Genomic DNA, 25,885 nt, shown 5'->3' with positions numbered 1-25,885 from the left:
ACTTTAAAGGATCTTTTATGCAAGTCAACACATTCATCTTTAAGGAAAAACATGAGCCTGAGATTATAACATCTAACTTTATTTCACATTCTGAAGCTTCCAGAGTGCTTGCAAAACATTCATTTCAGACATTGTTTAAACTAGTAGTTAGGTATCTGACAGCCATACTGGTTATGCACCAAACAATCTGTGTTTTTAATCTCCCTAATCCAGGGGACATAAAAAAATGTTTTGATATCCAGTACAGATTTCAGGAGGAAAAAAATACAGTACATTTAAGCTTCCCTTTCTACATTGTTTACTAAATATAGTGTAATACAAGTAATAATATGCTGTGGAAAGTTCTACTGTAATGTAATGTGCATTTACAATCCAGGAGTAAAAATTTACTCATCTAAAACAATTTCACTCTCAAGAAACAAGCAGTTTTGGCCAGCTGGGTACACGCTGTAGGCCAAGTTGTCTCTTCAAACAGTCCGCCAAACTCAGTAACCAAAGCAAGCAGGCTTGAATTCTGCTTTTCGTAGGCACGTTAGAATAGGTGGCATCACCTATTCTAGAGCTAGGACACTGTGAACGCACTTGTGCATGCAATGAAGTTCACCAGACTCAGTAAGACTCTAAGTGAAAAAAATATTATTAATGAATGAATCAACACAACTTTCTTTCTCCAGAGGACTATTGTTTTAAGTCCGTAGCCTGCAACCAGCCAAATGAGGTTTTGCAGTCTTATCAGCAAGTCCCCGGTGTACTAGAACCTATAATGTCTGCAGTGAAATGCTCTGTAAACTCTGTAAATGGTTGCTCTTCTAGCAATGATATATATCTCTCCAGAAGGGAAAATGTTGCACACTAAAAATAAAACAATGAAAGCCAGTCAGTAAATACATGCAAAATAATTTGCCTTTACAATAAGGAATACTTGTGGTTTACAGTAAGTAACGCTTGTAAGCTCAATGTTTGTAGCAGTATTTGCAAATGGGGTGGTACTGGGCTGGAAGACTGCAGTTCAGAGATCAATGCCAGTGCTTCCTGAGGGATGCTGAGCTCCGCAAAGGGATGCATGCTGCCAGTCTCCAAAAGCCTGAAAAGTAAGATGTTAAGCGTTTTGCCCGTTCTCAAAAGCTGCTGAATCTTCCTCCCTCCCAGAAGACAGATGAGGACTTGTTCTCTCTACAGAAGCACAGGACCAGACCCCTTAGGATCAGGGGCTGGTAGTTGCCTAGCCCTTTTAGGAGCAACAGCCTTATTTGTAAGGGAGGAGTAGGACTGCTCCTCTACTTGTGGAAATTCTTTACCCTTTATTTGAATATGAAATATTTAACAGGAGACTGATACGATAAGACTTAAATCAGGCCCCATTTTTCTGTGCTGTTTCCAGATCCTGGACTTCTCTCACATCAGTGCAATTAGTCTCTGCTAAGCCAGGGGTTAGCTTGACATGATACATGTATAAGAGTCGAGAAGACATGTTAACCTCAACTAAATATTCTGTCTTTATCTTCATATTCCAACTAATTGTGCAATCTCAGTATTCAGCCATAGATGTCTAAAATCTTGCTTTAGTAAAGGACAAGATTTCAGTGAATAATTTGCCAGGAAGAATTAAACGTTGGTACAATTTGAGAAAAACAATTTGAAATAAGGAAGTGAGTAATCCCATAGCAAAACAGGAAACTTAATTAAAAAAATAGTTGTCATTCATGCTGCTTATCTTGATAACCAGAACTAGAAAAATGAAACATGAGGAGTTCTGCTCCCATACAGATTTGCTGGGTATTGAAATGTGACTACGTGTTCTGCTGGCTGCAGACAGAAAATTCTTTATAACTGTTACCATGCATTTAGTACGTTATTCGAAACTTCTCTCTGCATGAAGTTTCGTATACTTCAACATTTTTCCCACACTGTGGGGAATTTTATACAAGCAGCCTTAACATGGAGTCTTTTAAGATCCTCTACAATCAGCAGAACAGGATGCCTATGACCACAGCCAGGACTGTGATGTTAAATCCTCTACAAGGTCTGCGACTTAGGTTCCTCAGAGAGAAGCTGTTCTGTGGTTATAGCAGGAAGATGGGTAATGGGAGGTGTTCTCTGAAAATATAACATCCCTGGGAAAACACGTAAAACCAGAACTAAAAACAGAATAGTGAAATTTGCAAAATGTGTATATCAGTAATCCTTAACATGATCTGCTTCTTCAAGAAATGGTCTGGCTTTTATGTGGCAGCGTTTTCTTTCCTCTAAAGATACAATGGTTACAATTAAAGATACAACACTATAAATATGCAAGCATATGGCAGAGCAGTAAATTAGAGCCAGCAGTGCAAAGTGATCCCTTGGACAGTGGGATATTGTGCCCTAAGAAATCGCCACTACCCGCCTCTTGGCAATGTATGTCCCCTCTGCAACGACAGCCGGAGACTTCTTGGAGATCTTCATCACGCACAGAAAATTGTTGAGATGATTGAGGTTCCTCCTAAAATGCACGTGCGTGTTTGCAGGAAGGACCTAGCTCAGGAGTCTGGGAAAGCTTTTATGATGGTTTCATAGGCGGGAGGGGGGGTTTGTGTGGAGTGGCAGATGCGGAGGCTGTTGTTAGACCAGTGGAATTCAGGTCGGCTTAAGCTGTTGGTGGTGCTTCCCACAAGGGTTGTGGTGGTATTTGTGGGAGTGAGGGTGATCAGCTGACTGTTCGTCTCCACGGGGAGGGGAGGACACTGCAGGAAAGGGTGGAAGGTGGACGCGCGGAAGCTTGACTTCCTGGGGAAAGAGTTGGCTTGCTCCAAGGAAGCTTGCCGCTGGAAGGTGAGGCTGGCCAAGCTGAGGTTGCTCCGACGTTCGCAGCTGCTGTTGCGGTAAAATCCAGTCCTGCCGGTAGTGTGGCCATGGGAGGAGGGTCTTGACCGACGGCTGAAGGCTGAGGAGCTCCCTTGGGAAATGTGGGCGCTAGCTCTGCGACGGGACAAGCAAGTGAATAATGCCCAGATGATCCCTCCAATCACCAGTCCAACCACCATGGACACTGTGAAGGCTATTGTTATCTGCTCTGAAATACAGCCAAAATACACAGCAAAGTTATTTCATTAATTCTGAAGGATTTTCCTGCCAGAAAATGAATTGAAGATGGCAGCCTCCTTAAAAGATGAACAAACCCTAAGATCTTTTTGTGTAATACATGAACTTTACAACACAAATGCAGCAGTTTGGATTGCTCTCATTGTATGGTGTTTTTTTCTTTAATTTGCAAAATTCAACAACATCCAGAAAGTACCTTATATTTAATAGCAGTTTCTGTACCAATGTAAGGGAAAAGTCTTTAGTCTCTCCCAGAATCAGCCACCCACCAGCTCCAAGGTGTGTTATAAAACGGCCAAGCATTTGCTTCTGTGGGCAATATGAGGTGTGGATTTATGCAGACTTGTTCTGTTTATAGACGTTTATGTTCTATGTGTACATGTTTGCAAACTCACCTGTTACAACAGTGATGTAGCTTCTGCCATGTTCTTAATGGAGTAAGCATTGTATTTATTACAACATGAGAACGCATCCCCGCCTTTTACTGCTGAGTAACAGATGCTTTAAATCCTCATAGTAATTAATGTAAATTACTATATCCTAAATGATTATGGTCAGAGATAAGCATTAGTAATACTAAGTCCCTTGAATATTTCCCATCCCCAATGTCCAATTTAAAGATGCATTAATCTGCCATTAAGAAAAACAAATTTCTAGCTCTTTTATAAATGCTTTCAAGAATTGAGAGATCTGAAAACAAAAAAGAGCATGGCTAGGAGTGTTTTCTCCCCCACATGGTTTCACAGTGTGGAGGAATAAGATGTTTTCCTTGTATATTTCTAATAATAGGACAGTTACTTCAGAAAACTTCAATTTTGCAACTGAGCACCAGCTTTATTGCTGTTCTAAAAAGTCCAGAGATACATTTATAATCCTGGATAAGGCCTGAAATGAATGCAAAACCTTTACAGATCCCCTCAAAATTCAAGAAGAGGTTGGATCTCAAACAAGAAGGAACACTATGTTCACTGCTGGTGGAGCAAAGAGGGAAGAAGTGAAAAAGAGCCATGGGACAGCTTGAAACATGCTTGTTCTGTCTGTGCTGTGTTACCATTTTTGTGAAGCATTTCTGTTAAAAAGGAAATTGTATTCATTAGATAGATAGAGAAAGGTGAGTAACTTCTATAGCATACAGAAGCGCAGGCCAGCTAACGCTGTGCCTGGCCGATCATCGTAACAGAAGGTAGTAACTCGAGGGCTGGGATGCAGACTTTAGAGCCTAAAAAGGGCAAGATGAGACTAGGTTCAAAATTTTCTTGCAAGGTAACAGCTGTTAAAATGTTTCCCCTGAATTTATGGTGCTGTACAAACAGTCATTTCCAGAACCCAAAATAATGACACCAAGTCCGAGCTGTGGGAATTAGCCAAAGCAGGTGCTGGAGAGGCAAAGAGAGCGAGTGACCCGAGGGACAGCTATGGAGAGCAACAGGCACACAGCGGAGGGAGAGGAAAGGTGCCAGGCACGGCCAGTGGGACTGGCTTGCAGGCAGAGGCACCCCAGTATGCACCAACAGATACCTTTGCTGAAGTCAGGCCTCGCCGTCTAGCAAGGCTTAAACTTAGGGCAGGTCACTGCAGGAGGGGGAAAGCAAACATTTGCTTTCCTTCCAGCAGGGGAGATGTAAATGATTGTTGGTATAATTGTACTTTAAGAATTAGTTATTATTACCTTCCTTATCTACCTTCTTATTTTTCTCCATTCAGTGAAAAATTATTAGCTATGTGATTCATACTTGTAGTTGGGGAAAATTAGCTCCTTGAGCACCAGAAAGTTTAGCGTAAAATTTTTGCAGGTTTCTGGGTGGGGGCTCCAAGCAGCATTAAGTTTGAACCCAGCCCTTGCTGCTGCCCATCAAACCCTGTCAGACGGGCAGTATATTCACCCTACAAGCCTTTGCAGGTGTGGTTCTAGACAGGACCAACATTATCATGAATTACTGACATCACCATGAATCTCCTACCCAAGTTTATTCACCTTACATTTTTCAGGATAGACTTGAAGCGCCATGAGGCCGAGAAAATTTAAGCTTTAATTAAGCCGCCGATATTTTGGAAGGCTATACAATCCTGCTGTTGCTTGCTTGTAACCTTGGCTTTCAGATAGGCTTCTAACCATTATCCTTTTCAAATGGGAAAATAAAGCAAAGGCTGGAGAGGATAAAGCATGGGATATTGTTGCAGAGCACTGCTCCCTTTTGGGAATGCTTTGTTGTCCTTTTGTTCAGAGGCAGACTAGACTTGACCCTAAAATATAATTTTTCTTTAAGCTCTCATTTTTACAACTAAAACTCTTGACTGGGCACACTAAAGTCAAAAGGTGATTGTCTGGTCTGCTTTTTGCAAGAACCCACAGGCATCATCCTGTGCTGCAAGTCCTGGCTGCAGATCAGAGCTCTGTCACCATAAGCAGCCTTCTGACCAACTCGTCATGATTCTGCCCTTTGTAAAACATCTTCAGAGACACAGCAGGCCTTATTGTGCCCCTTTTGGTCAGGAACAGCCTATTATGCCATTTTAATGGATTTAATACATTCTGTTACTGCAAGTTCCTACTCACACTCCCAAAGGTGGGAAGGGAGAGCCTGGACTTGGCCACGTCCAGTTGAGTAAATCCCAGGCAGTGCCCTAAAGACAGCACTTCCCAAGCACTAGAGCTGCCGTCTGAGTACCCCTACTGCTGTCCCTGCATGGCTATGGGAAACTGGAGCAAGAGCTAATCCTTTCTTAGGCTGATTTCTCTTGCACCTCGGCTGGAATGCTAGTTCTGTTATTATATTTTGAGACTGCCAAGGGATCCCCCAGACACAGGGCTCTGTGCTGCCACCTGATATCCCTGCTCCTGTTTGGGCTTTCAGCTCCAGCAGGGAGGAGGAGAAGGGGATCTCTGCAGGGCTCGAGTGTAAGCAGAAGCACAGCAAGTCACACAAGTGTACCTGGCTCTGGGGTTGCCATGCACCATGGTGAGGATTTGTCCCTGCATCCTTCTAGCCATAATTTTCACGACCTGCACAATCAAATCAGCATTTCACACTGTTAAAAGCAGATGAGGGAATTGACAAAAGTATTGAGTGCAGCTCTTCAGTCCTTCCCACGTGCTGTTCCCCTGTGCTGGAGGTACAGCACAAACAATTATCCCTTTGGATAATGTCTTCATTTTCTTTAACTTATTTGATTCTTTTATTTTTCTGCCTCTATATATAAATGTAAAAGTAGAGGGTCAAATTATTCCCTGGGGAAACTCAGCTGGGTTTACACTGATTATTGCAGTTGCCATCTAGTACCCCAAATGCTCTCATTTCAATTTGGACCTACATTTAATCCTTCTGGTTCTTAGTATAGAAATATCACTAGACCCATTGCTTACAGACACTTTATTCTTTCTATTCCCAGACTCTCCCTGACTTCAGTGGGAACTGTGGGTCACACTAATAGGCTGAACTTGCTTTTTGTTGACTCCCTATAGAGGATGAATTTCACTGAAATGTAATTCAGTTCTAAAAACTTACACTGAAGAATTGTAAATCTATGCCCATTGATTTCCTCTTTAGAACGCCCAGCGATCGCAGCCCTGAGGTACATTGGAGAAAATACTACCAAACAGAGAAACAGATCAAAGGCAGAATGGGACTTGCTGCACCTGGGATTTTGAGGGGAACAGCTGGCTTTCACAGAGTTGTTTTTCCGTTCCTTAATCTGGGCAGTACCAGAGCAAAACTAGCCTTTCAGGAGAGTCAGAGCAATACTGACACGAAGTGTCCTCCAAGGAGCCATTATAATATCTTATGGTTGCCTGAGAGCTGTGCCTGTCATTCTGTCTTCTGCTTTTAAGGAAAAAAAAATTGGGGGATAAAGTAGGGATGCTGACAATAAGAATAACTCTCCAGGTGCCGGTCCCCTAAATATGCTTTGATCTGTATGTTTCTCAGGCTGCTCACACTGCCTGCTTTATTTGATTATGCCACAACTGAAAAGATTTGGTACCCCATTTCAGTCAATTTTCTCCACTCTCACCACTAATACCAGTTGAGGTGAAGGACAAAGGTTTTTTTCAACAATGCAGGACAGACTTCGAGGTACAAAGCCAGAAATAAAAGGATATAAGGAAATAAAGCAACTGAATACCTTAGCTACGTTACCTTTCTTATCTATGGTACTTCCAATGTGTCCATGCCAAAAAGGTTGGAGGTTCAGAACCCACAGCAACACCCATGACTTCTGGATGTTACCCCCAGATCTGAATACCAAGCCAGCACGTGTCTGTCAGCCCAACATCTATCCAGATCAGGCAAATCCTTCTGAAGTCTCTCTGTTCCCTCCTCTCTGATTTCTGCAGGCATAGGCAGTGTTAAGCAAATGCAGTGCTACAGGTTTGTACAGGGGATTATTGCCTTTGCTATGCAAAGCTTTTTCTTCGTTATTGCAGCTTTAAGACTTTTATAACTTTCCATGAACTGTATATATGAAGTGTTAGTATATATGATATCAAGTTGGTAGCCTTTAGCAAGTCCTTAACACTCTATAGAATCCACACCAGAGAAATTTGGACATGTTATTAGTAAAGATGATAGACTGGCTGATAAGGTGCTTTTCCTAGTTACAGCCCTGAAAAAACTTCTTCCTATCCAACCTGGACAGCAGTAGCAAGGCCAGCCAAAGGGGGCTCATACCAATCTGTAAGTCTTCTGAGAAGTGGACTACGTTCTCTCCTTCATCACCTTGGGGTATACTTCACAAAAAATTAGCAACACTGTCCCTACCTAGACTTGTCAGTCCTTGGATCAACCAAACTCTTCATAAAATAGATTTGCCTTTTGTGATGGAGGATCCTGCCTCTATCATGGAGCTTAGCAGGATCCTTGCAGACATACTCAAGTCAATCTCTTACTTCTGCGAGGCTTTCATTTTGCTTTCATGTGCATGGACCGCATCAGACATCCCTTTGAATTAAAAACATGTTTGCATTGAGGATTCATTTGAATTTCACTCTGGATTTTGTTCCACTAGAATGTAAGAGTTTTCCAAAGGAATCTCCCTCTTGCCCCCAGCTCTGGTTGTGATGGGCTGGAACAGCATTTTGCTCCTTGAACTCAGGAAATCCTTGGGACTTGCATCTTTCCTGTAGCCTTATGATAAATTCCCCAAGGTGTAAAGTTAAGGTGGGCACAAAATCTTCCTTGCCCCATGCTCACAAATATATACATTTGTAAACTTCTCAGCTGGCCAAGTATATGAAGGGATAGTAATACCTTTCAAAATCATGTAACAGCTTCAATGAGAGCATCTCAGAGCAAGAACTGGGACAGGGTCGGGGAAGAGGAGACAAAGTACTGAATACAATGGAAAGAGAAATGGAGAAGCATCTTCTAGTCAGGCTGTGCACATATGACTTGAATTTGAACTGCATCTTTGCCAATAATAGCTAATAAAGCTAATAAAGAGCCCAGTTACCTTTCCAAGCATCTGTTCTGCTCATGCTATTCCTAAGCACAAGGAGGCAGAAAACACCCACAGGGTGAGATGATACCTACACATTTGATTTGATTTCTAGTGGGTGACTTTCAAATATTACAATCTTCTTTATGTTTTGGAGCTGTTAATTTTTTGTTATTGCTTTATTAAAAGAGAAATAATTAAGTAGCTTGAAGTTATTAGAAGCAGTAAGGTAGATTGTCAGGCAAGAATGGCATTGTTCAGCATTCAAACTCAGCTTGTTATAGGGATGTTTTACTCATATTACATTAGAGCAAGATTCTGTTCATTTACTTCAGCAACTGAGAGTAATTTTGCTATTTTTCTTTTCTTCCACCTGCCCAAAACTAGCACGAAGCATTGCGCACCTGACATGCAAACTTTATTCCATGTGGGCTCCAGCAAGCTTGTATGCAGAAAGTACAAATTCATTGATTTCAGCTGTATGAGCAATGAGAAGTATCAGAACATACCACCATGTTGTATAGTGGAAAAGAGCTATTTTTGTAATTTCCATGCAAATTTTAGAATTGTAAATTTATTTCGATTTTAATTCTTTCCTTCTCACATTTTTGTGAGCTCTCTTTCCTTTATGCCATGTCATATGCCAGTGACTCAAAACTTGTCCAAGTAGGTAAGCATTCCTCCCCCTACATGCACACATGCTTGCACACACACACATTGCCTTGTCCCAAAGATGAAAAGCCTTGACAACTGGTAGAGGGTTTGATCTCAGACATGGAGAAATCCAGCTCAGCCTCTGTCTCACCCTATGTTTTTTCCTGAAATGAAAGTTCAGTGACAAAAGCTGGTATAAAAACCATACAAACCAGTATGGGAATTCATACCTGAACATTGTACAGCTTAGTGTAGAGCACCAGCTAGTGTACTAAAACATGAATTGCATTTGCAAATGACAAATCCAGTAACCTGACTAGTAAGAATGGTTCAGATACTGTTTTACAGGAGTCTCAGCATCTCAGGTTTCAAGTCATGTTCAGGTAGGTCATCAGCGGATATTCATTACACAGCTTCATTTGTGCAAAACCGGACAGGAGCAGCCAGGGTCCATCAAAGTTTCAACAAACTCATAGCATCTTCTGACAGCTGTAGCAAATGTACATCTCTAAGCCGGACAGGCTGCAGCTACTCTTCCTCACGCATACGAGGCAGCAAGTTTGGAAAGAAAGAATACTCTGGGCCCAGAGAGCCAGCACTTTTTTCCCTCACAGAAGCTCTGAAGTCATTTAAACTACTTGAAATTTTATGCTAGTTCTACCAACTCCAAGAAAACTTAGTTTAAAGCTGGGGGTGGCATCAGTAGCCAAATCCTGTGCTGCTGTTGTCATGCTGAGTTCAAAAAAGCAATTCCTCTGTATCTGACAAGGGTTGACATTACTATCTTCCTGATTTTTGTCACTAATTTTGTTAGCAAAACAGCCTCTCATTAATCATTTGTAGGCAGTCCATGATTCAGTTGGGTGGGCGAATCAGTTGCTGTGTGATATCAACCAGCTGTGATCTTAGTCATAGCAAAAGTTTAAGAAAGGTCACACATGACTTATGGAAAGAGTAAGGTTATAGCACAAGGTGGTCCAGGTAGTTGTGACGTCCAGAAAACAAACAGAGGAGGATGGTGGCATCTGGAAAACAGAATCTGTGGAAAAAAAAGGTGAAAGAGAAGCAGACTGTGCAGGACATGAAAACTAATAAACAAAATAAGTAAGATAGATAGGCTGTCAGAAATGTCAGTGCTCTGCATTCAGACACAGCTTGCTAGAGGGATGTTTTATTTGGCCTGTGTTAGTGCGAGATTCTTTTCTGCAGCAACAGAGAGTAGTTCTCCCACTTCGCCTAATAACTCAACAGTTGTTTTTATGTCCACTGCAGATAAAATAAAAAGTACTGGGTTTAAAATAGAGCAAAGGAAATTTAAAAATATGTTTCTATCTGTGAGGACAGGTAAGAACTAGAATAGATAGTCCAGGCAGGTGGTGCATCTACCCCTGTTAAAGATTTTAAAAACAAATATTAGTCAAGAGTTGTTGTAAAATAGTTAATCCTATCTTGAAAAAAATAAGGTCGAACAGACGACAGCTCAAGGTCCATACTGACGTTATTTTGTGCAGTTTCTAAGACTTTCTTCCATCAAGTAAGCAAATAGGCTCCAGAAGTGCCTGAAAAATTACTAAGTAAATGACAAGGAATAAAAAAAAATGCAGTCTGTGCCCTTGGATTAATTCTCTGCTTGAAATACAGAGGGACCGTTGTTTATTAGAGGGTTAACTTCACGAACGTGCAACCTACCTAGGAACAAGATTGCCCTCTGCTGGAAATTTATGCTGAAAATCTAAACAATACATAAAACACCTTAATTCTAATAAAACAGGGTGTCAGAAAAAGCTAACAAGACACATTCCAAGGGAAGATTACAGAGACGTTAGTAGTACCTCAAAACTCAGAAAAACTCTGAATTACATTGCCATAAACACTTAGGACTAGCATTTTGCAGAGGCTTTGAAGGTAAGATAGACTGAGGCACAGCAAAAGTATTCAGAAGCTTAGTGAAGTAAAGCTTGTACAGTTTTGTGGCTTTGTGCAAACATCTGTGCTGATGGAGAAGCATGAGGCTGTCTGTTCTTAAATTCATATTTCTTGCCATCCACAGTAATGTCCAGAATGATCTCCATGCACCAGAGTACATTTGCCTTGTTTACTAATACCATAATTCATTGTGATAAAAAGCCAGAAGAGTGGAATAGGCCATCTCAATATCCCACAAACCAACTCAGAGATAATGATGTTCTCTTGATATTACTGGCAGTTGATTTTTACTGGAATGATAAATAAAGAGTAATTGTAATAATCAGAAGGAAACATCTACGATAGAGATGTCAGCATATTTAATTTAATGCCTTTGGCATAACTATATAAAACAAAGCAAAGATTCCTTTATGCAGACAGAGATAGAAACTTTGTTACTGCGTGGTTTCATTATGATTCCTAATGCATTACAAAGACAGTAATACAATTTTGATCTTTTCTGCATGTGCAGCAAACAATCCCTGGCAAGGCATTCTTACCAACCTCACAAAACCAGAGCATAGGCCTAAGCTATATGGCCTCTGCATGAACCTAAATCAAACAGTGAATCACAATTTGCCACAGTGCAATATGGCATTATAGTTATTACTTAATTGACGAGATTATTTTATAGAGCCTGAGAATAAAATTATTTCCTATATGAACAGAGCAAGAGTGACTGGAGTGAAAACTTAAAATTAAGTAGGATTTCCTAAAATTCTTAAAATTAAGGAGGAAATACCAAAGTACGTATGCTATATTTAAGAGAACAGAAGACATCCAGGGTTAGAACAAAGCACAAGGTTTTCAGGTTACTGGGAAGACTGTAGGAATACATTGAAATCATCCTCGCTCCCACCACAGCAATTCTGTTGTCTGTGGTCTGAGAAGAGCCTGCCTGACCCAGACACAGCTTCAGGTGGAGCTTGTCCTTACTGTGAGAACCCACAAAAGGCCAAAAAGTATTTATGCTGAAAGTCCAAGTTTTATCAGAATATAAAGTAGAATATTTTAAAAGAGAGAAAACTCAGAGTGACAAGGCACAGTCCAAGTACCTTGAGATAGTAGGTATACTAGAAATAAAGACCGCATTTCAGCCTGCCCAGTACATCCTATAAACAGTGGTTCTCAATGCAGTGCTTTTCAGAAGTGCTGCAACCTCTGCACATTTTCCTCTGGGTCTCAAATGTTTCTTTCTGTCACCTGAGAGGCAGGACCTTGTTTCTGCTCCTTGCTCTTAGCTGTGCAGTCTCTCTCCCTCTCCCCCTGCAACCTGCTCAGCTGCTTCCTAGGAGAGAAGCAATATCTCCCCTTCCCAGTTCCATCCCTCTTACTCTCCATTTTAAATGTACATCATGTACTAACATAGACAAAATGAATGAAACAGATACGTACAACATAGTGTCTTGGTAGAAGCTGAAGGAAATCTACTGGGGTCCAAAACTGTAAAGTTTCTCAGAGACAGTCTCTTCTCACTTAGAAATATACTGCCTTTGAAATACTGCCACAGAGTATTCTGCTGACAGGTCTAACTTGTGTACTGCTTGTTCAAAAATAGCCATCAATGAAAACAGTGTTTAGTGTTATATTTATAATCTCTTTTTTTTTTTTTTTTTTTTTTTTTTTGAGTCTGCTAAAATTGGGGCTTTCTTCAGGTGAAAATTAAGAAAGTTGTACAAAGTTGAAGTATAGGAGGAAGAGGAGCTGTTTGTGAACTTCGCTGAACACTGATCTAAACTATCCAATAAACAAGTATTCAAGGAGCAGGAAGCGGAATCTGTGTTTAAATCAGATTTTCCTACTTTTTTCACTGCAGTAATACCTTAGCTACATCCAGTAATGCAAAAAAAATCTTCTGCTACATTTATCTTCCTTGCAGAACCAATATAATAGTGAACATTTTGAGAATACAGAAGTATGTTCATATGTGGTAGTACTGTACTCTTCAATTAATTATCTGCAGTTCAGAAATTTGAGCTTTCTTTCTTCCGGTACTCCTGTGTGACCATCAATCAGTTTCAGAGATTTGTCTTGTACCAAACGTCTATGAATATCTATTTCAGTGTGGGCTAGGAGACCTAATTAAGTAATACTCACAAAAATCTGTGCAACCACAAGCTGATAAATGCTGGTATAATTTCTGAGTGAGATGATTACTGATCTGGAGTATTAGTCAACTCTTGATGACCCAGGACAGATGATTCAGGCTGGAGACAGTGTGAAGTGGGACGCTGGTGTTTTTCCCACATGAGCCAGCGGTGTCTGGGAGGCTGTTTGCACCAGGCTGGTCCAGGTCCTACTTGCTTAGAGACTCCTGCACTTCTCAGTCAACAGAGCCATCAATGTTCTCCTTCTTCATTTACACTCTGCCTGTGTAACCTATGCACTTTCCACAGAAGCCATGTGTCTGCTTGGTTGGCTCATCCTTCCATTACCCTGCATAACTGAGAGGTGGCATCAATATAACATATTTTTTTTAACGCAAAGGGTTTAAAATTGACAGGTGTCAGTTAAATGGTCAAATATTCCATAAGTGTGTGTTAAGACTGTGAATTCAAATGTCTGAAACAGAGAATTAATTTTCCTCAGCAAATAAGATGCCAGAGAATCAAGGTAGAGGCCTCTGCTGAAAAGCAGAAACTGCCCTGGCTGTTTGCTTCAGCAAGCATGTGTCAGAGGCCAAAGAAATTTTTGCATTGCACTGAACTGACTATTTTTTCTCCCCCTCAATTGTTTTGCTGAAAATTTCCTAGACATTATTTCATAACAGTGCTGTATATATTTGTATTGTTGATGGAGTTTTGGTTGAGGTTATTTAACAGAAAAATCTTAAGTTACTATTGTCCCATTTTCAATATATGAAAATCAAACTCACATAAGTACCTTTTCCGTCTTCTCAAGTAGAAGGGGAATAAATTATGTTAGGAGAATAATTTAGGATTGCTTGGTGCAAAGTCAACTGCTATGCAATAGGTTTCAAAATCTGAATAAGTACCTTTTATTAAGTTTGTATAAGAAGTGAAGCTTCTACCTTGAAAAGCAGGAAAAATGAAGTTGTCTGTAGTAACGGTTATTGATAGTCTTTTCTGATTTGCTTTTTTTTCCCAGACAAAAGAATAGGGTTATGAAATGAAGAGAACCTTACAAAGACAAAAGGTTCAGTCTTGAGTCTTGATTTTACTTTGTACTCTTCTTTTGTGATTGTGAACACCTCATTCCATCACCATGCTTCAGATTAATCTTCTTTATAAGGGAGATGGCACCACTCACAGCCACTCATTTGGCTCACAAAAATTTTTGATTCCTGGATAAATGAATTACAATGGTAAAATGGGAAGTTGTGTATAAGTACAGAGCATTTTCCTTCAACAGGTTCTATAAGAAGAACTAAGGCAGAACCATTGCACCCACAATGTGCTGAGACTAACTCATCTGAATATGAATCCTGCTAGGCTCTAGCAGTTGAGCATGCAGCTACAGTGGGTTTGTTTTGGGGAGAAAGCACAGCACTAAACTCCTTTTATTATGTGACACATTCACAGGCCAAGACATTCATTGGTGTGGTGCCTGGAAGAAGAAATATACTTTATTTCCTAAAGATGAGATTTCTGTATTTGGTGGATAAATAAAGAATGATGATTCTGGCAGCTCATGTGACAACGAGCAGCACCACATACTCAGTCAATACAGTAGGTGTAATTGGCAAAACGTGTATGCGCTGTGTTTTTGATTAATATTTAAATACTCTGAAGAAACTTCGCCTCTTCCTTCTACTACCTCAGATCTGTGTTCTTCCTGCTAAAGATGGTTAAGCATTTGATAAATCAATGGCTGTATCGGGGGGTGGGGAAAGCAGGAAAGAAGCAGTAATTAGGATGCAACAAAACAGAGCCTGAGGATGACAGACTCACTTTAAAAGAATAATTTATATACAAGGAAGAAATCGTGCTCCGAATAGACAGCATACAAGAATAAGACTGGTCTCTTCCTGACACAGTTTGTTGCTTTCATCCACCTACAGTAATACTCTTTTCTTTGGGCTTGCCAGAATAGGGGCAAGCAAAAAAATAGGTACCTCATTAATACCTACTTTTACCTCTCCGACAGGCCTGCACATAAGATCTTGGCATTATCTTCCTAAATGTAAGGTCTGACTATTGATATAAACCCCTTTGCTTCAGTAATGGAACCTTTCATGTGATTGTCAAATCTTTTACTTAACTGAGAGCAAAATAAGCATAATCACATTAAATTTGGAATAGTTTGATTGTTATGCCCCTTGAGAAGACAGTATATGATTTATCTGATAAATTTTTATGTAGGGTTTATACAAAATGATAGTAGTCTAGTAGTTGATACAAAATGGTACCTCCAAAATCTAGCTGGAAAATAAAACACAGCATAAGGCTAAGACACAGTTCTGTCTCTGGGAGAAATCAGTGTGGGCAGAGTATGTTGTGATTTGATATACGACCTTGACTCCTGTCCCTGATGGAGCACAGAGGAAGTGCTGGCTTCCTACAATAGTTTGGCACCAGCATAAGTAGCATTAGAAGGTGCAGCGCAACGTCTCCTGCCTGGCTGCTTCAGGCTCTCCGTAGCAATACTGGAAGACAGTGAAGCACAGAGACATAGCCGCTCCAGCAAGCAGTACTGCCACGTGCATAAGAAATCCAACTGAAACGCTGCATACAAATCAGCCCTTCTCAAACACAGCTGAGGGGGAACAGAGATACAGTATATCCTGAAGCTGAGAGGGGAAAGATGAGTAATGCCTTCCTTTTTAATTACATAGATTTATTTCTCTTTTGGTATAAGAATATTTCTGGAGGACTTCAGAGGAGGAGTCAGGGACCCCGAGTGTTACAGAGGAATGAGATTCACTGCTGTCATGTTGCCACTGAAGGGCTGATGTTCAAACACAGTTGCTGCTGCTGCTAATGCCTCACAATCACATGCCCTCTTTTACCTTCCTTCAGTTAAACCCACACCCTTGTTACCATTTCTTGCAGTATTAGCACTATTTATATGAAAGCTGTGTCCTGTTTGAGTCAGTGGCCCAGGCTGCTCTGCTGCTGCCTTGTGACACATCCCAAGCCAGCTCACACTGTGGTCAGGAGAGCTGGAAATGGGAAGATCTGGTGACCTTGACCTGGTAGATAGGACAATAACCCTCTTCCTTGTGGACATCTTAACAGGTTCAGGCAGAGGAAAGGTGGTATGTGTGGGTCTCCCTTGCCCCAGCAGTCCTCTAGCTACCATGATCATTATCAAAATTATGCGGAATACTTAAATCAGCTTCTGACCACTTGAGCGCTTGAGAAGTGATTTAGTTATGTGTCATTTTCTACATCTCTATCACAGGATTTTCATGTGGATCAGTATGTCATCTGAAGGGGAAAAAAAGAGATTACCATTAGTCGGGGGAAATCTCCGTTGCTCCAGAAGCCATGCAGCAAAAGTTACTCTGATGCTTCTGAGCCTGGGAGGATGCACAACCCTACAGCCCTCTCCAAGAGGTGAAAATAAAAGTCTGTCTCAGTTCCTATATAGGTGAAGCTGAGTTTTACTGGTGTTGCCATTATTTGTTTTTGTCTGTGTACTATGTTGTCAGGGTCTGTCTGAGGTCCCAGTGTGTGACATTTGTAACAGACAAAACCAAAACTGGTCCCTGTCCTAAAAACTCTGCTGAGCTGTGTAGGATTTTCACAGTCCTGATTTCTGCAAATTCACCATGCAGATACATTGCAAATATTCTTCATCAATATGAAAAAAGTTACTCATTCAAGTGAAATCTTTGGCTAAGTTATCTGGAAATATGGCTTCACTATTAAATTTGTGGCATCATGTAACATTTCACTGAGGAGCAGGAGGGACAACTTGTAGGTACACTAGATTTAAGACTGGTAATAAGAAGGGAAACATTTCAAGAATGTAACATTACCATAAAGATCTTGTTGTCCTTCATAGTGTTGTTTAAATGTATCATATTTTATATCTGTGTTGTACATCTGCTCCTCAGATAAATGTACTTGAAAAAACTCAGTGTGTTTACAGGAAGCATTTGGAAAACCAGAACCAGCTTTCTGTCTGATTCTGTGTCACATTTTACCTCATCATTGGTCTCTTGGCAACATTCCTACAAAGGGGCACAGGGAAGTTTTCTCTATTTTTCAAATAGGGACCTGAAACATGGAGGAACCATCTGTCTTATCTTCCAGAAACCCAATTAAAAATCTGCCTCCCAGTATGCTTATTTCCACAAATGTCTTTTGAGGGATCCAGCCTGCTCTAAGTTCAAGTTGGCCATAGGAAAATAAAACAATTCTAGTTTCTCAGTGAATTTGGGAAGAATTAATGTATTTTACTACATGTTAGGATCCCTACCTCGGGAGTCTGAACACATTTTGTAGTTGATAAAAATTTTGTGCGGTGTTGGCAGGTTTCTCATAGGAGGAGGGGGAGGAGGCTTTATGTCACCATTGCCTTTACTCAGCACAGCTACACAGTCACTAAGCCAGGTATGCTTGCAGGTGCGTTATTTCATAGAATTATAATTATTATTATAGAATTTAAAGACATGGTCTGTCCATATCAGTCTGACACAAAGGGCTATAAGCATACTCTCCTTCTTTCTGCACTATACCTTATATTATGCAGTCACACCATTCACACAACTAGAAATTTCTAGTGCAGACAACATTTTGCACATTTTTAGAGGAATAATGCTCTTATTAGTCCATCTGATCAATATCTTCCAGGCTAAGTGACAGGGAAAAAGTCTGCAAGGCTATATTTTCCATCAGTTTTTCTAGCCATTTCCTGCAGTGAGTTCTGAGAGCTTTCTGACTAAACTAGGAAATGCATCCCTCTTTCCTATTTATTATTTTATATGTTAGACTACTTTTGTGTTGGGTTGTCCAAATTCACATGCCGTTGATGTATACTAGAACCAATCAATGAGGGCATTGGGATTATATGCTTTTCAGAACAAGCTTTTTCTATCATCCGTAGATACACTTGGCGGTGAAATGGGAATGACAGACAAGCTGCTCTTTGTTATTAGAAGTCTTAAAGGTATGGAAAGGTAGCTTTAGAGATGTACAACTTCTGCTTTTTTAAAGGCTCCAGCTGGAATAAGTAAAGGAGAAAATATTAGTCAGAAGATGGAAGGTTAGGCAAGAACTAGCATGGCTCTAGAAAATCTATAATAACAAATCTGGAAGTATGAGCCATTTATTTGATTGGAAAAGATAGGTGGGGACCTGGAAGGAGGGTTTGTTCACATACAATTCGCTCTCATTTTAACTCCATCATAACAGGGACAGAAGTCTGCTCAATGACTTGCGTCCTTTAGTATCACACACCATGAGGTAAAGCCCTGAGCTGCAAGTCCTAAGTGATGAATCAGTATCCCTGATGAGCCAGAAGTCAGATTCTGAAATTCAAGTGTTAAGCAAACAAACTTGTTAAGGTAATGCATGATAAAGCACTCTGAGAAGTCTGAGCAGGAAAGTTGTCGCTGTAGATGTAGTCAAGGTATGCCAGATGGGGAGATGCAGATTCAGTGTGAACACTGCATTTTATATATATGGCTGTCTGTGACATGGGAGAGGTATTAGTACAGACTCCTGGCCAAAGAACTCAGACATATTCTTTCAGATATGTTTGACTTCAACAAATCAATATGGATCATCCCTTCCCCTGATAACATTTGCTGGGACCATTCTGCTCCTTTCCTCTCACTCACCATGTACTGATGAATTTGACTTGCTTTTAATTTTTATTCTGATTGGGTAATTTTATCTATTGTTTGTATATCATTTTAACTAAATGCAAAAAAGCAATGAGGTTAAAGAAATTAAAAATTGACAAAGTCAGTTATCACTGGAATACAATTTTCATTTATTGTCCCCAGTAGTACTATAAATGGAGAACTGATTACTTAAAAATACAGTGTGCTGTTTTGGGTCATGGCAATACTCATATTTGCTCATAAAAGGCTCTATCCTCATTTTCAGTCTCTGTTTTCTGAAGAGGACAATGTCCTACTACTTTGGATAAGCACTGGAAGGAATTATTCCCTAAAACACTAGAGCAGGATTGCATGAGGTTGGAATAAATCATTTTGCTTCTCCTTCTCTCTGTTCTGCCATTGGGGCTGCTTCCAACAACAGAAGCCTGTAAAGTCTGAAGTTGTCTGACTCCAGCAGAGTGATTTCAAAAGAAAGAAGCTCCTTTGTTCACATCCCATTTCCAAACCTTTGCAGGCATCAGTGATCTAAGTCAATGACTCTGCAGAAAGAGATTATATCTCCTGTGAAGACATTTATTCCTTGTGCTATGAGCTCCTTATGATGTGTGATATGCTGCCAAGTATTACACTTTTAAAATCGCTGGGGTTTTCCAAAACACAGAGAAGTGACCAAAAAGAGACCAACTGCAAGAAAAAATTCTGGTTGATGCAGTGTCTTCAATCACTTTGCTCTAATTTGGCTGATTGCCACAAATTAAAATACCAGGAAGAATATGCATGCTAGGGTGAAATTTTTTGAAAAGGGAGAACAGGGAATGGAAGAGAAGAAGAAAAATAGCAATTCAGGAGATACATCCCTGAAGCTGATATTGCACCTGAATCCAAGGCTGTAATTTTGTTGTGTTTTCCTCCTACTTTGTTCCACTTCAACCCTGAAGGTTTTCTCTACTAAGAAAAAATCTCCAGCGGTGTAAAACATCTATAAGTGGCTCTATGTCATGCCTTCACTTCCTCCTATCTGCCAGCAAAGGAATTGCATCTTCAGCTTAATGAAGTCCTCTGCCCTATTAGTGATGCCCAGTCTACCAGGATAAAGGCCCTCTGGGGTACTCTGGTTTATGTTGGTCTTTTCCAGCCATCAGACTAGGAGGAGTAGTAGCCTGGTAGAAGCTACCACTGCCACATCTGCTGTCAAGTGCTCCACAGCTGGCTCCGAATTGTAGCCTTTGTGTGTCCACATATCCAGCAGGACAGCTGAGGCAGCTCCTGCAGTCTTTATTTACTGCTGCTAAAGCTAGACTCAAGGGCACAAAGTGTGTGAAGAGGAGTAAAGGGAATGAGGAGAGACCACCTAGTGGGTGTGCTGGAAATGTGCTGACACAGTCATCAGAGTCGAAGCCAACAGGCTTAACCTGGTCACCACACAGGTAGCCAAATGCTTCTTTTCTCACTTGCAAAGAGCTGGACTGGATTTGCTGCTGTTCCTTCTACTCTGCCATGGCTACCACCCATGAAGGATCCCAGAAGAGAAATCAGGTCCCATGGCTGTCTAGAGTGGACTTTCCTGTGTTTGACAGCTGTGTTACTGTTCATGTCAGTGCTGCCCTTCACAAGGAGTATTTCAGTTCTTAAAGAGAATGACGCGAAGTCCTTAACCACCATTATTGCTACACCAGTAACTTGATACCATAACACAGTGTCAGACGTTAGAATATGCTCATCCCTAATGACCATCTTTTCCAGCGGAGCATATAGTCTGACTTGTTTCAAGCAGACAGACACATTTTAATGAAGAGGAGTGGCTTGAGTGAGAGACAAGGCAAAATTTGACATTATATTTAAAACCATAAGTGCATTTGTAGCTTAAAAAGTCAAGTGATAATGCTTAAAGTATTAGTGCCATGCAGTTTGCAATCTTAAAATGCTGGAAGCCAGCTGATATATGGCATGGTTTCCACACACTGGACAAATAACACCCTGGATTCTGATTCAAGAAAAGAAAAATTGTCCTTAATTTTTTTAAGGTATTAAATTGTAATGTTGTGTTTTTGAATAGATACTTGAGTAAAACTAGACTGAAGGATAGTCTAGGGATCTAAGTTTATGTTGATTAATATCTGCTTACACTTTTTCTCTCTGCTGCTGTCATATTGATCAAATGTACCATTTAAATTAAATTTCCTGATCTGAAAGTATATTACTATGTGCACTGGAGAAATAGGATTGTCTCGAAGACATTTATTGTATTTAATTGTGTGAGACTGAAAATGCTTTTAGGAATTACAAGAAATGCACTCCTGGTTAAAATGGAAACATCTTTGCTCCCACTGTTAACTTACAAATCAAAATGGACTCAATAAAGACTATATTAAAACAGTAAAAAATTAGATTAGTACTTGATGGATGGGTACCAAACCCTGAATTTCTCAGTCAGCTATTGCCAAACCTCCTTTTGAAACTACCAGTAAAAAAAAATAATCCAGATTCTCTGTCTACAATCCCATGTGATACCAACAATGCTGAAGTTCAGCAGAGGCTGGCTTTAAGCGCTTCTCTTCCTGCCTCTGCCAAAGTACCATGCTATGGATTCCCACTGCAAAGTAGGGTGACCGGAGGTTACATAGCTTCATAGAAGCTGGCACCTGAAAGATGAGCTTCTGCATCCTTGCAGCAGCTCAGACAACTTGTCTGAAACAGGCATGTATGTCTACAAAGACTCTGCGCAACATTTGTGGTAGAGAACAGCTCTAGCAAAGTGAGAATCAGAATCCTGATTTTGTGCTTGTGACACATTACACAGAGAATATTTGCTGACAGGGCCAGGAGCTCTATCATGAAACTCACGAATTTAAACCAGAAGAGGAGGTTAATATTCCTTTTTTATTTTTTTTTCCAGCAGAATTGATTTTAGGCCAGCAAAACTACTGTTTTTCTTCTTCTGTTTCACTCTGCTGCATAATTTAGCATTTCAAAAATACTGCAGAATGATGATGGTGAAGATTGAATTCAAAAGAATTCCTGCAAGATCTACAGCTAAGCATGTTATCAACTCTCCAGGTTGTCACTGACTCTACTCTGAGCTTGCAAAAAAGTGTGCTAATTATTTTTTTTATATTATTATTTGTTAAGGTCTTTGCATGAATATAGAGAGAGGATTTAGACTACTTAGGCAATTTGCACAGCGTGACTTACATCAAGGTGCATATATCTTGGTTTTATCTACACAGCTTTATTCATGCACACTTCCACTAGCCTGGAGCAGTTGTAAAAAGATTTATATATTCTCACATATAAATAAGCAGAGGACTGTTTAGGTTGTTCATTGTTTTAAAATTCTTAGAGTCACTTTTAAGATGCTATTGTGTGAAGTTACCATTGGAAACTGGACAGCTTTAGAAAACAGGATGCCTATATATTTTCCAGAGTAGGGAACCAGCTGTTAGACAATAGATGGTTTGTAAAATTGTAAGAGATTAAAAATCATTATGAATAGTTGCTTTAACAATTTTTACAGCATTTCTTTTTTTTTCACAAAGTTAGTCCCTCTTAGCAAACCTTTGCACACATGTTGAAATTTACACTTTGGCCAAGTCCATGGGAGCTGCTGAGAAGTCACACATGCATGGAAGAGGATCTGCATCTTGGTAATGTATTCATACTCACAGCACTATGTGGTGGGCGGCTTAGAAAAACAGTGAAACAGCCTGTAAGCCATATCCTGAAAAATCACAATTTCAGGTACTGCATTCTCATTGAATAAAGAACTCCATTTTATTTATAGCTATTATGTGTAGTTTTATTTTTACCTCAGGTCATGTATCTCCAAGGATGTCAGAAAATACGCTTCTATCACAGTGAGCTTGTGTCAGTCATTATCTTCTGACACAGATTATATAGTGTCCCTCCCTAGTCTACCACATACGATATACCTACAGGAAAGGAAGAGGAAATGTTATTAAGTCTTCTAAAACCTATTGGAAAAATAAGAAAACCTAAGAGGCATCTTCCCTTCCCAGGACCATGCAAGCTCCTCACAAAAACCCAAGCTGTGAGGTTCATCTGCTCTCAGAGCATAAGCAAATGGGAGGTGATCAGGGCTGGGTACAGTATCAGTCCCTGGCAAGCCAGGTGGGCAATGCTGGTGAAAGGAGATGCTGGCCCTTTCAGCTATAAGACAGCTCATGTGTGTCCTACTCTGTGTTGTCAAATGCAGCTCTTGATATTGAAGGACCAGGGCTTGGCACACCTTGAAAAGTACCTTAAATGGAACGACAGAGTAACAGCAGCACCAGCGGGGCCAGCCACATGCAGTATGCTGTGGAATTTAAATGTTCACTGCTTAGGTACTTTTTTTTGACTCTTCATGAAGATGGAGAACACTTTACCCACGGTCTGAGCAGTATGGTTAATGAATCCTTAAAGTTTCATATAACTTTGCTGTTTCTTGTGTATGTTTCCATGACAGTGAAGCAATAATTTACCTCAGAATAAAAGCAAATCTGCAGTAACAAGGGGCAGCATCTTTTACACCAGGATCCTTAAAGTACATGTTGATGAAAGCACTTTCATTTTTGTTCTGAAAGAGCCATTTTAGAATTACATGTAGTTCCACACTACAAAAATGAGTTATTCTTCAGAGTCCAGCAGACAACCTCCAGACAGCAAGAGAGACTGAAACAGTAGTGACAGTACTTTTTCCTCAGTTAATCTGTATTTCTCAAAGGCGTCCAGTATCATTATCCTACTCCTTAGCCCAAGACACAGAAATGAAGTGAGTTGCGTGTGGTGTCCCAGTAGGAAAATATGTGTGTCAATGAAGTAAACATGTGGATGGTGTTCAACATATTCTTGTTTCTTATGCTAAGGAAATGAACAAATCTTTAAATGTTCTTGCATAGTTATTTTCCACTCTTTTCCCAGGGCACTTCTATGCAACAAAAGTCCTATTGTGTTAATGTATATTATTTTTTAGTTTTAGATAGTGCACAGATTCTTGGAGGGATCATTGCTCAATAGCAACAATATAATAGACAAAACCAGATCATATGATTCATTCTAATGCTAAATGCTAATACATGCTAATGTTAAACACAGCAAGCAATAGAGCTTTTTGGAGGGAAAGGTTCTCCACAGCTGTTGCACAGAATCCTTTAGGATCAAGTCACTGAATCTAATTACCTTGAATGAATTTTGGTGTAACATATACTTCCACCTCACACTCTATACATTTCAGTTAATGAACTATTCCCAGGTTTGGGTGAAAGAAAACCGTCTTAATGGATAATAATCAAAATATACATTGAGGAAAAAGTAAGGAAAATCTGACCATGAGGCACCACAACAAATTACAAATAATTTTTCATTCTGGAGGAGTAAGAGTTTATTCCAAAGGTTGCAACATGTTTCATTTTTGCTATTTCTTTTTTATCAGATGAAACAGATCATATCTGCCGTGTAGGTACATCCGTTAAACGGTTGAGAATGTCTACCTGATCTGAAACATACTGAAGTCAATAGACACCTCTTCAATTGACTTCAGTAATGAACTTTGTCAAACAATCAATTCTGCCCTGGCAGTTCCTGCTGTCTTGATTAGTTTAAAACCATGACAAAACTTTGTCAAAGAAACATTTGGAAAACAATCTTTTGCGCCGCAAGAAATACAAAATCTATTCATTGCTTTTTGCTTCCAACATGAGGCTTGAAAGTATCTAGATGTATTTTTTAAGGCAATCACCAGTGAATCTCAGCATCTACTTTAACGATATTCTAGACGAAGAAACAAAATTCTTACCCCAAAACTTTGGTGGCCATGTGATTGGAGAGTAAGTACTGTTTCTATCCATAACATCCAAATAACAAATGTAGAATGGTATGTCCACAGAGGAGTAATGGGTTTCTGAACGTTTGAGATTTAGCAGTAGAAGCAATGCTTTTGTGCTGCGAGGGAACTGTGTTGTTCGCCTGAAAGGAAATGGATGTATCACGTTTCCTGCTTGTGGACTCGAATTAGCAAGTGCTTGCCTTATCTTGGAACACCACATGGCTCCCGAGACAGGGAAATAGTTTCCTTCTCGTCATTTCCTCAGCCAGAGCAAATTGACTCAGAACAATATGAAATCTCCTCCTTCTCTAAAACTTTTTGAACCCTAAAACGTCCAGAGATAGAGAGATGAAAATTCCTTTCTCTTTCCTTTAATGATTTTCTATGTTGAAGACCTTCCCTAAACATTCAAAACCACTTGTATTCGGTGTGACTTTTCCATAAGGAAGAAATGTGTCGAGAGGCTTTTAATAAACACTGTTTCATTAGTATATTAATTTAGGGTATGAGGATTGTTAAGTATTTGCCATTGTTCCTCAGCTAGTTTGAGGAACTAGCTGGGCCTGACAGTGTAACTGTAGGCATTAATATTTTAATGAGTGTACTTTGAATTTCCTTTGCCAATTTTCTTCCTTTCCACACCCCATTCTAAAATATGAGTTCCCTGGAACACAAACAGGGTTTGAGCTAATTGTTTGGACAGTTTTAATACAATGCAGCGTTAATTCCCTGTTGGAATTTGTAGGTACTGCTGCTAAATATAACAAATAGAAATAATAACACCCCTACAAAAGGAAATAGCCAAGATATTTAATGACACAGACCCAGAATTAATGGAGAATGTATGGGGAGCAATAAAATATATGACACTGTATTTATGTGATAAATTCTGTAGGACCTGATTTTAACTATTTTCCTCTTAAATATATTGCAGGTAATGGATGTCCATAAACATTCTGCTGTGAATGTCAAACTTCTGTTCTCTGAAGAGTTGTATGAGGTTTTGTTTCGGTCATTGTTAAAAAAAACCAGAAGCGGCTACATCTATTTTTCACAACAAATATCAGGAATCCCCAAAATTTAGGAATATTCCAATCATAAGATTTGGATCTGGCATAATTTTAATGTTTAATCTTGTTTTGTTTTGTTTTGTTTTGTTTGGGACTTCTTTG

At 39.9% G+C, this 25,885-nt stretch overlaps 1 protein-coding gene across 2 annotated transcripts; it reads right to left on the bottom strand.

Annotated features, from left to right (window-relative positions):
- Nucleotides 1–110: 110 nt before the first annotated feature.
- MYCT1 (MYC target 1) lies at nt 111–24,933 on the bottom strand (the record flags this gene model as incomplete). 2 transcript variants are annotated; one of them, XM_082307295.1, is made up of 2 exons in its annotated part: nt 111–3,052; nt 24,684–24,933. In XM_082307295.1, 2 exons carry the CDS (start codon nt 24,931–24,933, stop codon nt 2,520–2,522), a joined length of 783 nt encoding a protein of 260 aa, XP_082163421.1. In that variant the 3' UTR covers nt 111–2,519. The 2 variants fall into 2 exon arrangements, with proteins under 2 accessions (XP_082163421.1, XP_082163422.1); XM_082307296.1 differs by having other exon boundaries at nt 111–3,047; nt 24,684–24,788.
- Nucleotides 24,934–25,885: the final 952 nt, after the last annotated feature.

This window comes from Platalea leucorodia (genome assembly GCF_965183815.1).
Source record: "Platalea leucorodia genome assembly, chromosome: 3".
In the NCBI taxonomy this organism is placed as follows: Eukaryota; Metazoa; Chordata; class Aves; order Pelecaniformes; family Threskiornithidae; genus Platalea; species Platalea leucorodia.
Note: the sequence above shows the minus strand (reverse complement) of the source record. Positions and strands in the feature narration are given on the sequence as shown.